This window comes from Lepidochelys kempii, chromosome 21, assembly GCF_965140265.1.
Source record: "Lepidochelys kempii isolate rLepKem1 chromosome 21, rLepKem1.hap2, whole genome shotgun sequence".
Taxonomy (NCBI): domain Eukaryota; kingdom Metazoa; phylum Chordata; order Testudines; family Cheloniidae; genus Lepidochelys; species Lepidochelys kempii.
In genome coordinates this window covers 14,446,210-14,459,585 of record NC_133276.1, presented here as the reverse complement: position 1 = coordinate 14,459,585, position 13,376 = coordinate 14,446,210, and the positions used below count along the sequence as shown (strand labels likewise).

The following is a 13,376-nucleotide window of genomic DNA, read 5'->3' as shown; positions in this document are numbered from 1 at the left end:
GCATTGTCTGAATTAAGAGCATGGGGTTGGATACAAGTGGTCCTGATTTCTAATTCTGATTGTGTCCCTAACCTTCTGTGTGACTTTGAGCAAGCCATGTTACCCTTGTTTCTTAAGGCTTGTCTACACAGACTTTTAGTTTGCAGCAAGAGGGGTGTAAGTCTACCCCCACACTAGTCTGCCACGCACTCACTGTCCATGTGGACTCTGGTCATGCACATTAACACTTTATTAATGTGCTATGGTCTAGTCCTCTTTGAAATGGGACTAGATCAAAGTGCATTAATGGACTGTTAATGTGCCTCAGCAGTGTCCACGTGGACACATTAGTGCGGGTAGATTCGCAGCCCAGCATGCTGAAAACTAAATGTTTGTATAGATAAGTCTTGGGTGTTCCCTTCCATAAAGTGGAGATTATAGTATTTGCCCATCTGATTCAGAGGGGAGTCAAGGACTAATTAGGTAAAGCCCATACAATACTTTGAACATGTAAAGTATCTATATAAGTGCTAAGTAGTGTTCAAGTCTTTGCGGCTTCCAAGCCATCATCTTTCACGGTTATTAAAGCTAAACTCCCACCCCTAAACCTCCAAAAATCTTAGCTATAACTATTGTAATGTTTTAAAGGGGAAACCTTTCTAGATTAAAAGTACATATTTGATACTCTTTAGCAGTTATTGAAAATCTGTTCTAATGGGGCTACTTCGATGAAGCTCTCAGTATTTTGAAATGTTTCTTTCCCTCACACATAGATTTGATGTTACAGAGTCCCTGCTTTGTATTCTAGTACTCCAGCTTTTCACAGGAATGCTGGGGCCCTGGTTCTGGAACTATACGGTAACCGCTAGAATAAATGCTACCCAATGAACAAATGGCATAGATCCTGTAGAGCTAACACCTTTGTCATGCACAGAGTAACTTGGAAAATGAGAAGTGTCTTTCTAATGATATTTCACAGACAGCTGCTTTATTAAAAGACAAAATATCTGTAGTGTATGAAGGGGCAGTAAAAAATCCACTCTGATTGGAAATGAGGTTTTGAGAGTGTTTCACTGTTTACTTAAAACCGTAGATAACTTTCTTTTTAAACAAAGTCCCTCCCTCCCCCTCTCCCCCCCCCCCCCCCATTGGTTATTTTAAAACTTCCAGTGCTGGCTTCACCTTTGCATATAAAGATAGCCATAATGGTGAAAGCACCTCTTTACACAAGGGGCTGGATTAATTTGGTTGGAACTGCCTGTTGAAAGTTCTTGTTGTTAAATGCCTTCCCACCAGAAAATAGAATTGTTTGGGTGGTTAATAGAATCACATGCCAGATAAGGTTATATCTTGGCCATCTAGGACAAACCCTTGCTTCAAGCTCAGGAAAGGTCATGCATCACTTTTTTCCTTCAAGAAGTTTAGTGACTATACCAGAACTTCATCATTAGCAGTTTCACTGTTTAATTCACCTTTTTTTCAAAATGCTTTTCTTAATACTTAATCTAAATGTGTCCTTTTTCATCTTTAGCTTGTTATCCCTTAGGATCCAGACAAACACTTCCTTCCCCTCTTCTGTACTTGTGCCCTTCCAATCTGTATAGAGTTAATTTCCTCTTTAATTTTATGAAAACTAAACAAATTGAGTTCCCTCATCTCTCAAGATCTTGCATCAGTTTTTTTCCCCCTTTCTTTGAACCCTCCCTCTTTGTTAGTTTTGCTCTTGAAGGACATTACATCAGAGCTTTGCACTATTTTGAGGGGTTTTCCAATCTAAAATGAAGGGCTGATTAGGGATGTGACCAATCTAGTATTTCATTGACTTGGAAACTGTTTGCTTTAATATTTACAAAATCCAAGTATGAGTAGTAGTGAGAGGAAGGCTGTCTACCTGGCAGGAAGGAGTGATTAGGGCACTAACTAGAAGATGGGACAAGTGAGTAGAGGTAAGCAGTGTCTGAATCAGGGGGACAGCTCTGCCAGCAGACAAGATTCTTTGCATTGGGAAGAGGTGACGAGAGAGCCAATGGTAATGGGAAAGCCAGTGTTTGGCAGGAGAGCAGGTGGTAGTCACTTCCCCCAGCAAGGATGCCTGTGAGATGGGGGAGTTGTGCCAGTGGGAGAGTCACAGACATTGTACCCTGGGAAATATGGGAAATCCTCCTCCTCTTTCTTCCTTTCAAGAATGCACTGCACTCTACAGCTAAAATGGCTATCAGCACAAAGCTATTGCCATTTCAGTCTTCACATTTTATGTGACTTTTCAATTGTCATGTTTGCTGCAACTGAGATTCCAGATAAGCTCTCAGGTAACAGAGTGACAAGTATGGTGTGCAAACCAAGATGAATACATAGATGCCTGTGGTTGAACATGAACTGACTACAAATATTTTCAGTGCTACATGAAACAATGACAGGTTTCAGAGTAGCAGCCGTGTTAGTCTGTATTCGCAAAAAGAAAAGGCGTACTTGTGGCATCTTAGAGACTAACAAATTTATTTGAGCATAAGCTTTCGTGAGCTACAGCTCACTTCATCGGATGCATTCAGTGGAAAATACAGTGGGGAGATTTATATACATAGAGAACATGAAACAATGGGTGTTACCACACACACTGTAACCAGAGTGATCACTTAAGTTGAGCTATTACCGGAGGGGGGTGAGGACCTTTTGTAGTCATAAACAAGGTGGGCCATTTCCAGCAGTTGACAAGAACGTCTGAGGAACGGTGAGGGGTGGGGATAAACATGGGGAAATAGTTTTACTTTGTGTAATGACCCATCCACTCCCAGTCTCTATTCAAGCCTAAGTTAATTGTATCCAGTTTGCAAATTAATTCCAATTCAGCAGTCTCTCGTTGGAGTCTGAAGTTTTTTTGTTGAAGTATTGCAACTTTTAGGTCTGTAATCGAGTGACCAGAGAGATTGAAGTGTTCTCCAACTGGTTTTTGAATGTTATAACTCTTGACATCTGATTTGTGTCCACTTATTCTTTTACGTAGAGACTGTCCAGTTTGACCAATGTACATGGCAGAGGGGCATTGCTGGCGCATGATGGCATATAACACATCGGTAGATGTGCAGATGAACGAGCCTCTGATATTGTGGCAGATGTGATTAGGCCCTATGATGGTGTCCCCTGAATAGATATGTGATTGTTGAAAAAAAACTGCAAAGAGGGAGTTCCTGAGTGTGTCCCGAAAAGAAAAAGAGAGAAAGTAGGAAGGCAGCGACCCCATTGGGTCTCTGGCCTATTTAGTGAGGGGAAATGGGAATCGCTAACTATTAAAGCAATGTTTAAAAAGGGACAAGAGCATAACATTTGTGCTATGGGTCTGTGCAAATGCTGGGAGAATGGGTAATAGGCTGGAAAAGCAAGAGTTTCGCATCCATGAAAAGAATTTCGATTTACTTTGCATCACATAACAGGAGAGTGCGCTCAAACAGCAATAGCCCATGAGTGCGTGTTAAAACAAATGTTAGAAAAACAGGGTGTGGTGGAGGAGGGAGTATTTTTCAGACTGACTGACAAGGGAAGAGGAGCTACTTAATGAAGCAGGTGTCAGGTATATCATTACTGACAGAAAGTGTGATAATGGGAAATTTTTCAACTGCTGCATTATTTGTTAGATAAGACACTTTTATAAAGGCAGGGTCTTAGACTTTATGAGATAATTATTTAATTCTAAAAAGTGGAAGAAGTAGCAAGGAAATTTGCAATCCCAGAAATTTGGGAGCTGGAAACAAAAAAGCTGAAGCTAGACAAATTCAGACTAGAAATAAGGCTCACATTTTTCACAGTGAAGGTAATTAACCATTAGAATAACTTACCTGGGGATGTGGTTCTCCATCACTTGAAGTCTTTAAACAAGAGTGGATATCTTTCTAAAAGATCTGCTGTAACTCAAACAGAAGTGATGGGCTTGGTGGAGAGATTACTGGGTGAGTTTCCTTAACTGGTGGTATACAGGATGTCCAACTACATGATGATCATGGTCTTCTGGCCTTAAAATCTGTGAATCTTTGATGAAAGGTATCATTTTTATGGAGCAAAATGGCAAATTTCAGTGAGCAACTTTAAATTTCTTATTAAAATACATATTTAAATGGCCAGTATTGACCAAACAATGTTTTGTAGGTGCTGTAATCATTCATTTTAGTAGAAGCTTGAAGAGAGAGAGAGAGAGAGCATTTCCACTACCTTTTCGGCTTGTGAGAACATAAGAACGGCCACACTGGGTCAGACCAATGGTCTGTCTAGCCCGGTATCCTGTCTTCCAACAGTGGCCAGTGCCAGGTGCTTCAGAGGGAATGAACAGAGCAGGCAATCCTTGTGTGATCTATTCCCTGTTGTCCACTCCCAGGTTCTGGCAAACAGAGGCTAAGGACACTTCAGAGTGTGGTTTTTGCATCCCTGCTCATCCTGGCTAATAGCTATAGAGGACTTTGCCTTGAAACATTCCAGGAATACAAGGATAACTTTTGTCTCAACTTAAAAACACAACAGATTTCATTAAAACAACTTAAACATTCTAGAACTTCTATCCTAAGAGGTTGTTTTTTGTTTTTCGGTCCACTTAAATTTATTGTGCTGTAGCATGCTACATAAATGGAAACTGGTATTATACTTCTGTGTTTATCATTTAGTTTTGTGGCACAACATCTTTCTACAATAGGGGACTTTTTTCAAAAATTCCCACTCTGGTTCAGCTCCAGTTGTGTTAACGCTGGGACCTATTATTGTAGCTGGGCTACTGGTTGCCTATGGCATTTTCAGCAACATGTCAATTAGACCTGCTCTGAGCATGGTTAGGTGTTACGACTTTTAAATACCTTCTTGTTGACAGTATATGAACAATTGAAAAAAATTACTCAGGAAATGGTAGTACAGCAAGCAAAGGAAGGAAAAGTTTAATCAAGATATTAGTGCATCCTGGTAAAGGCATTATAGTTACACTTGAAGAGAAGGCATTTTCTGTAAAAGCCCCCGTTCTCATTACTTAAAGCATGATTCAAGGCTGAAAATTCTCACACTTGTCTCTTGGAAGGTGAATTGTCTTCAGTTCAAAGGTGAACTGAGGAAATGATTTGTTTTGGAGGTCCTAAATCCTGAAAGGATTTGAAAGACGTCCTTAGCTTTATGCAAAGTTCTGTGGACTTCTAACCTCCATGTAAACTCTGGAGAAGTTTAGAAACCGCAATATGAACTTGGACTGGGTCAAAGACGCCTTTCCAGCCTTCCATCCCAAACATACACACAATGTCCTCAGCATCATTTCTGAAACACACAATCCCATCACACACACATGACTGAATGGACTCATGTCATGGAGAGTTTCTAAGCTATACAGGGACTCCATATGCTATAAGCAAAACCAGCTGCGTTCAAGTAAGTTAAGGAGTGCACTGGCCTAGGAGTGAAGAGTTCAGAGTCCAGCTTTGAATCAGCTGGGCTGAAAGGTATGAAATGTGCAAGTGTAGTTTTGAGGTAATTTTGGGGCAAATCTAGCAATCAGGAATCCAAAGAAGGCTAATGAAGACAAGTATAATCTAATTTAATGGAATATATACTTCCATATGACAAGGGGGACTATTGTTTTATTCTTGATTAAATTAAAAAAAAAAACCACCCAAGCAACTTTCTAGAGAGAAAAACTTAGTTAAATGTACAGGTAAGAATCAATAACTGGGAGGGAAAATACTTCAAAGAGCATTGACATTTTTAACAAACAATGGCATGCTAGGCAATTAGTCAAGTTTAAAATAACTCTGCATTTCTATAATTTTCAACTTTTTTTAAGAACGTTCAAACCACCTCATTTGCACAGGCTGCTCTTCTCCCTGTTCACTTGATCATTTTACCCCTTGTTAGTTTGGCCACAAGCCCCTGAGGCTGGAGATATCTTAACCCCCCTGTACTTCGGCAGTTTGCTTATAGACTTGAAGTCTGCAGCTGCAATGTTTCCCTATTGTTTATGTGGCAGGCGTACATAGGGGAACCCAAATGCATACAGGGCTTTAGGTGGTTGAAGCTGTAGGGAATTTGACTTCTGTAGATAATAAAATGTTTAAATGGTCAGAGATGACCTGCAACTTGATAGTGGGGGGCACAATTTGAAGCTTCTGATGGTATGCAGCAGGGGTCAGGGCAGGGCATATCAATCCTGGCAGAAACCGAGGGGGGGGGGGAAGCATGTGACCCTACGTCCCCGTCCCCCCACGTCTCCTCTGTAAATGGTAGTTAAATTTCAAGCAGCTGTCATGAGGGAAGATGGTATGAACATTTGGTGATATATGAAGAGTGAGAAGAGAGAGATGGTTTTGTAAGAGAAGAGTGAATTGTTGTATTGTCTATGCTCCTGCACATGGCTTTGGTAAATACAATACAGTACACTGTCATGCAGGTACTGGCTCACTGCCAGTGTTGGGTTGCCTATTGTATAGGCATATGGTAGTTTAGTGAGTTTAGGCAGAGGATGAGCAATGAAAAAAATTTTTATCGTAACAGAATTTCCTTGCTTTCTAGTGTTTGTTCATTTAACTGAAATACTCTTTTTAAAATATTTTCCTTACTAGCAATTTTCAGTTTAATAATGTATTTTTTCTCTGGGAATTTAGTATTACTTCTAGTGTGTTTTATTTATTTCTGAGACTCAGTGTGTTTAATATAGGGATACACAAATAAGTTAAAACTCTTTTTAAAAAAATGCTATTAACCTTTGTCATAGATCTGACACTTTATAAACTCTTCCTACAGAATCACACTGGACCACTTAAGTAACACCACCTAGAGTAATACAAAATACAGTTAGCGAGCCTTCCATTTGGATTTCCTGACTTTGTGGGTGGAAGATATTGTATGAGCACAGTTTTTGTATTCAGTTGGGAAAAAGTTCTTATCTGTAAACAAATATTGATGAACAGATTAGACAATAGAAATGTTGCAGCAGGGAGAGTTTGTGTATTTTGCAAGTAGTGAAACTGGAAGACCCAAATGTTTGTGGTTTTGGAGCTACTAGAATTCTTAAATAGGTTTAAGAATAGCTATTGATGAACATTCTTTAGTTAGTTCTGCACCTTTATTTACTGGAAGGGTGAAGTAGGGGAGGTGACTTATATTAATTCAATAGTTCAGCTGTAATTAAGCTGCGATTGTAAATACTCATTGAATTTATGAGGTTCAGAACTAAAATGAATTAATTTCAGCAGCTACGATGGTGGATGCTCTTTGTTTAGTTAGTCACAGCTAAGCTCCTTAAGTTAGTGCAGAATTACTTTTTTCTGTTGTCCTTTTGCAATGTCCATTTGCTACAAGTCAATATATTTTTCTTTCAATCTTATGGTTTAAATGACTTTTTCTCAAGCTTCATATTTAACAGTTTGCTTAGCCTTTTTCCCCTTTCTAAATTACAACAATATTAAAAGAAGGCTTCCTAGGCCTGAAGTGTAGCTTCTTCGTTGGCAGGGAGGTGGAGTGGATGATTTAAAGGATCTCTTCCCTCTCTAACTAATTCTGTGATTCTGTTATGGTTTGTCTTTCTTAGATTGTAAGCTGTTCTAGGTAGGGTCTGTGTTTATACGCTGCCTCGCATGATGCGGGTCTGACCTCCTTTGGGGCCTCTGGGCATTACTGCAGTATAAATATTATTAAAGGATGGCAAGCAGATAGTTGGCCTTTGTTTCCGGGGGGCCTAAAAATTTAAGTGTGATTCTCCTGTTTATTCTGGGTAATTAAAATTTGAGTGCCTATGTGAAAAGAAGTACACTGTACTAGTTGAATAAGTTGTCTTTTAATGGAAAGCTGATTTACATAAGATGAGGATCTGGCCCAGTTATAGAAAACCATTGTGGTTTTGGGTCTTGTCTTGGGGTAATCACACAAGAAAAAATAATTTTTTGTTTTCATTTCATATTTATCAGGGATCCGCTGTTTGTGCATTTTTCCTCTTCCTTATCCTGTGAAAAACTATTTCTGCTGAGCTGATATGACTCCACTAAATCAGGAAGCACCAGGCAAAAGAACTGTCAGTCTTGTGGAAGAGTGGTCCAAAATGATTGGGGTGCTGAAAATATCCCAGTCAAGAAGCTTTCTGCCGAGCCCTCTTACTTTGGCTTTAGTATTTGTGCTGTTGATTTTCTTTTTTTCTGTTTTGTTTTTATCGTTACATTTAACGAAATAAGAAAATAGCACAAGAAAGGCAAAAGAAAAACTAGAATCAGACCCTGAAATGTGTTGGGCCTCCTTTTTTCTGCTAGGCCTACCTCTCCTGCTCTGTGGTTCCCATCCCTAGGGTCAGACCCTCTGGACTAGAGCAGATCATCTGTCTGTCTGACCGATTAGTCTGATTTTTATATAAGGTGGAGGTAGAAAAGGCCTTCTGGGTCCAAAGGTTTTCTTTTCACTTGTGACCTGAACTTCCAAATCCCACATCTTTTTTCTCTTCCCTCCTCATCTTTGTGGTGTTTGTGCATTTAAGCCAAAAAATCTCCATAGGTTGTAACGCAATAAATGTGATGTGTTTTTAATGTTTGTTTGTGCTTTTTATGACATTTATGTTTGGTGCATATAAACTTCTGTTTCTTTGAATTAAAAATATAAATTATACTTCTAAATATTCCTTACTAAAAATGCCATGAATTGCATATTACCCAATGTAATTTATAGTTCATTAATCTAATTACTAAAAAACAGCTTACGTTTGGAAGACAGGCCAAAAATATATATATTTAAAATTAAAGCTTATATTGCATAGAAATATTGACAGGTTTCAGAGAAACAGCCGTGTTAGTCTGTATTCGCAAAAAGAAAAGGAGTACTTGTGGCACCTTAAAGACTAACCAATTTATGCTCAAATAAATTGGTTAGTCTCTAAGGTGCCACAAGTACTCCTTTTCTTTTTATAGAAATATTGGTAACTCCCAGTGAAGTGTTTGTAAAAACAGCTTAAGAATCATGAATATAGTCCATCTTCCCCAGAGGCCAGTGCAGTATTGTTCTTAACAGTACAGCTTTTTAGTGCTTTAATCAAACTAGATTTAAACTGGTCAATCAGGCTTCTGCCCCCTCCATGTTTTTCTTGCTCCAGTCTACTGGTTATATGCCCAGTTCTCCCAGATTTTCAAAAATAATTCTGTGGTTCAAGGAAGTTTATTGCTCCTTAATAATAATTGGAACTTTTTATCTTGAAAGTGCTTTACAAACTTTGATTACTCTTTAACCCGATAGGATCAATATAACACTATCTGGGCAGCTGACATATGTTCAAGTTTTCCTAGTAATCCTTTATCTACTTTTTATCAACACCTAAATTTACAAGGTCTTCATTATGGTATTTCCTAATTAACCAATCATTGTTTCTTTATTTTTCTTAAGGACAAACTTTAAAAAGCAGTTTAGCAATTCAGCTACTTCAGAATTATAATAAACACTGGTAATGACTCACTTAAGGTTGTATAAGAATTCAAGAGCCTTCACTTCTTCCCATTCATGCCTCTACTCCCGTGCTGTGTGAAATAGATTGACTCCTGCTCATCTCATTAGTGCTCAGGTACTTTTGGAAGGAGATCCCATATTCAAGCATTCTGAATTTGTCCTCCAGCTAGATGAATGAAGGAATACAGTGTTTCTTCTTCCCATCACCCACCTTCTGTTCCCATTTCCCAAGTGTTGTTCTCCTACGTTGTCCTAGCTTCATGAATGTTTGTTAGGTAGATCCCTATGTTCATATGTTTTTGAGGTCAGAAGGGACCATTATGGTCATATAGTCTCACTTTCTGTGTAACAGGCCTTAGAATTTCATGCAATAATTCCTGTATTAACCCTATAGTTTCTGATTGAACTAGAGCATATCTTTTAGAACAGGGGTCGGCAACCTATGGCACGCATGCCAAAGACGGCAGGTGAGCCGATTTTTTTAATGGCAAGCTGCTGCCTGCCGGGTCCCAGCCACTGGCCTTGCTCAGCCTGCTGCTGAACCCAGGCCGGGACCCTGGCAGGCAGCAGTGTGCCATTAAAAATCCTGTCTGCCCCGGCCCGCTCTTCTCCGCCCTGCCCCCCGCAGGGGCAGGGTGAAGAAGCTTGGTCCTGCCCACAATTGCTGCAGGGCAGAGAAGCTCCCCCCGCCTCTTCCCCCAGCGTGCTGGGTTTCTGCCCCTCCTCCTCTCCCTCCCTGCTGCCCATCAGCTGATGGCCCTTTCGAGGGAGGGGGAGAAGCTGAGCTGCAGCTCGCTCACTGCTCCAGGGAGGAGGCACAGAAGAGGTGGGGACGGGGTCTTGGGAAAGGGGGGTAGAATCAGGGCATATCCCCTCCAGCACCCCCATGACCCTAGCCCACACACCCAGCCCTCTGCCCTGACCCCTGCACCCCCCCTCACACACACACCCAGCCCTCTGCCCTGACTCCTGCACTCCCCAGCCTGCTGCACCCTCCTCACACATCCCCATGCCTGCCATGCCCTGACTCTTGCACCCCCCCACATTCCCACCCCCACCCTGAGCACCAAACAGGAGCTCCTGCACCCCCCCCCCCACACACACACATTCCATATAACTTTGTCTTCTAGATTAATGAGCCACCTACTATCAGAAAAATCTCCTCTCCATGTAGGAACTTATGATACTGGTCAAGTCACTTCTTAACTTTCTTTTTGATAAATTACATAGATTGCACTTCTTAAGTCTCTTGCTATAAGGCAGGTTTTCCGGACCTTGAATCATTCTTGTAGCTCTTCTTTGAACACTTTCCAGATTTTCAACGTTCTTTTTGAAGGGTGGACACCAAAACTGGACATAGTATTTCAGTAGTGGTCTCACGAATGTCGCCTCCCTACTCCTACTCTCTATTTGCCTGCTTATGTAGCTGAGGATTGAGTTAGCTCTCTTAGCCACTACATTGAATTGAGAGATTATATTTAGTTGGTTTCCACTATAACCCCAAAGTCCCTTTCAGAGTCACTGCATTCCAAAATTCCTCCATCTTGTGAGTGTGATCTACATTCTTTGTTTCTAGATGTATGACCTTGCATTTGGCGGTATTAAAATAGTTCAGATGATCCCAGTTTACCAGGCAGTCTATATCGCTGTCTAGAACTGAACCTGTCCTTAGAATTATTTACCACTCCATTAATTTTTGTTTCATCTGCAACTTTATCAACTATGATTTTATACTTTCTTTCAGATCATTGATAAAGATATTGAATAGCATTAGACCAACAACAGATCCCTGCAAAACCCCACTAGAAACACGCCCAGGAGATGATGATTTCCAAATCCTTCCCGTTCATCTAGTCAAATGAGCATCTTGATTGAGAGGAAGCCGCTCCTAAGCATTTTCTTGGCTTGGGCAGTTAATATAGAAATATGTTCAGGCATGCAGCAGCTCACTGTTCTTGCACAGCCCAAATGTTTGCAGCTGTGCAAGATTTTTCTAAAACCTGTTAGATGCTTCATCTGTTTGGATGAGGGCTGAGGTTTCAGATCTTCAGCTGATTGTCAACCTCTTTTGCTAATCTCTTTCTGCAAACTGCCTCTGATTGCCCAATAGGAGTAATCATGTTGAAGTCAGCCTATAAGATGACCCACATGGTTACTACTCTCACACTGGCATAATAGATGTAATGGAAAGACCTATTACAGAGTAAAGGGAATTATACTTGTTGGAGTCTTCTCGTCTTCCTTTCTGCCAGCTTCACTTCACATCTTAGGAAGTTGTTCGGGAAGTCTCTTGACTGTTGGGAAAGAAATGGACCTATACTGTAGAGACATTAGTGTTTTTGCATTCTGCTTCCTGGTAGCTGGAATCAACAGCTCAGAGTTAGGGGTTTTATATCATAAGATGAGAGATGACTACATTAAATACACAACTACTGGTAAGTAAATTCACCCTATTGCTTTCCCATATTATCAGGGAAGGTCTAAGTATGAGCCTAGTCTTATATGTTTTAGCAGTTCTGTGTATTTCTAAATTTTAAAATAGGACAACATGAGAGCCTATTGAATGCCTTTTTGGCATTTGTGGTGAGGATTAGAGGAGATTGCTTGTTCGCTGTATTAAATACACTGTTTACTTAACAACCTTGTATTGTGTAGGTGACGTTGCACTTAGTTCCCCTCCATTTTTATTTTGTAATTCTATACTTCTGGCCCTTCCCCTTCCAAAAGGCTACTTCATATATCAAGCAAAAAAAGCTGTATGATGTGCACCCAACTCCATCCAAGACTGAGTGGATCAGCTTTGCCACCTGCTTAATCTCCTGAGTCTGCTTCTGAATCTAATTCCCCCTTATTGAAAACACCGCACACCAGGTCAGCTGTTCAGATTCTTTTCATCCTGATTCATTCCATTTGTCATTAAACATGTATGTATCAAAAATAACTGTCTAGTCACATCCTAACTAAAGAACCTCTTCATATCATTTTGTTTCTAAGATAAAGAAATTTTGGTTGGGTTTGGAGGGAGTTGTTTCAAATAAGAGGATCTACTGCAGAACTAGGTCAGATTCTATAAAGAGTAGGGGGAGTGGTACACAGGAGTCTAATATTCAATATATTGAAGTCCACAGATACAGATTTTGTATTTTCAGTAGCTAGTTTAAAAATATGGAGTCCGCTCTTCTCTGGTACACATACAACTGTCATTGATAATGTAAGTGGCACCTGTGCATTGGCTGATCTTGGAGTCCTTTTTGAGGCATTTTACAATTCAAACTAAGATACATTGTAAATATTTGGGCAGATCTCTTTAGTCTGATGGCACAGTCTTCCCTTATGAGACAGCATGTACTAATTCATGTTGTATGCCATGAAAGTTACAGTATTCCCTCAGAAACCTCATAAACTTATTCATGTTATATACCATAGAAGACCCCATTTCCTTTCTAAATTTTTTGACCTAGTTCTTTTTCTGTAATTTCATTTTCTGGCATTGATTTCTGTGCCTCTGTTTTTTCTCTCTTGCTAGCAGTGAGACTTACGCAGGATCCTTACAGCAAATTCTTAACTTCCTTCAGTGCAGCCTTTTCTATAAGGCTCTCCTTCCTGCATCTCCTCTGAGGACAGTTGCCACACTGAGAACGAGAAACGGTTTCCTATTCTTGCTGCATATTGAGCTGTAGTCTTTAGCAATACAGTTTACATTTGCACAAGCTCCATGGGGTTTTATGTTGCTTGTATATTTTAGCTGCAAGTTATATATTGTTCAGAACAATATAATTTTACAAGATGGTAGAGGAAGGAGTATAAAGGGGGATTCTGCCTCCCCCCCTACCCTCCCCCGCAATTAACACACACATTTTTATTTTTATTTATTTATTTGGTGGGCAAGGTTAAACCTTTGACCATAACTAGTTGCAGAAATAAATACAATTTAAATAAGTAAATGAGTTCCAACTATTCCTTTT

The 13,376-nt window shown here is 40.0% G+C and overlaps 1 protein-coding gene across 9 annotated transcripts in view; it reads left to right on the top strand.

Moving 5' to 3' along the window:
- The window catches only part of CEPT1 (choline/ethanolamine phosphotransferase 1), a 78,870-nt gene that overhangs the window by 51,480 nt on the left and 14,014 nt on the right, over positions 1 to 13,376 (top strand). Inside the window, exon 5 of one of the 9 annotated variants that reach the window (XM_073319819.1) lies at positions 753 to 837. The exons of the other annotated variants lie outside the window; for them this stretch is intronic. Coding sequence (XP_073175920.1) covers positions 753 to 837 — 85 coding nt within the window. The remainder of the gene's footprint in view (positions 1 to 752; positions 838 to 13,376) is intronic. 9 annotated transcript variants of the gene reach the window in all.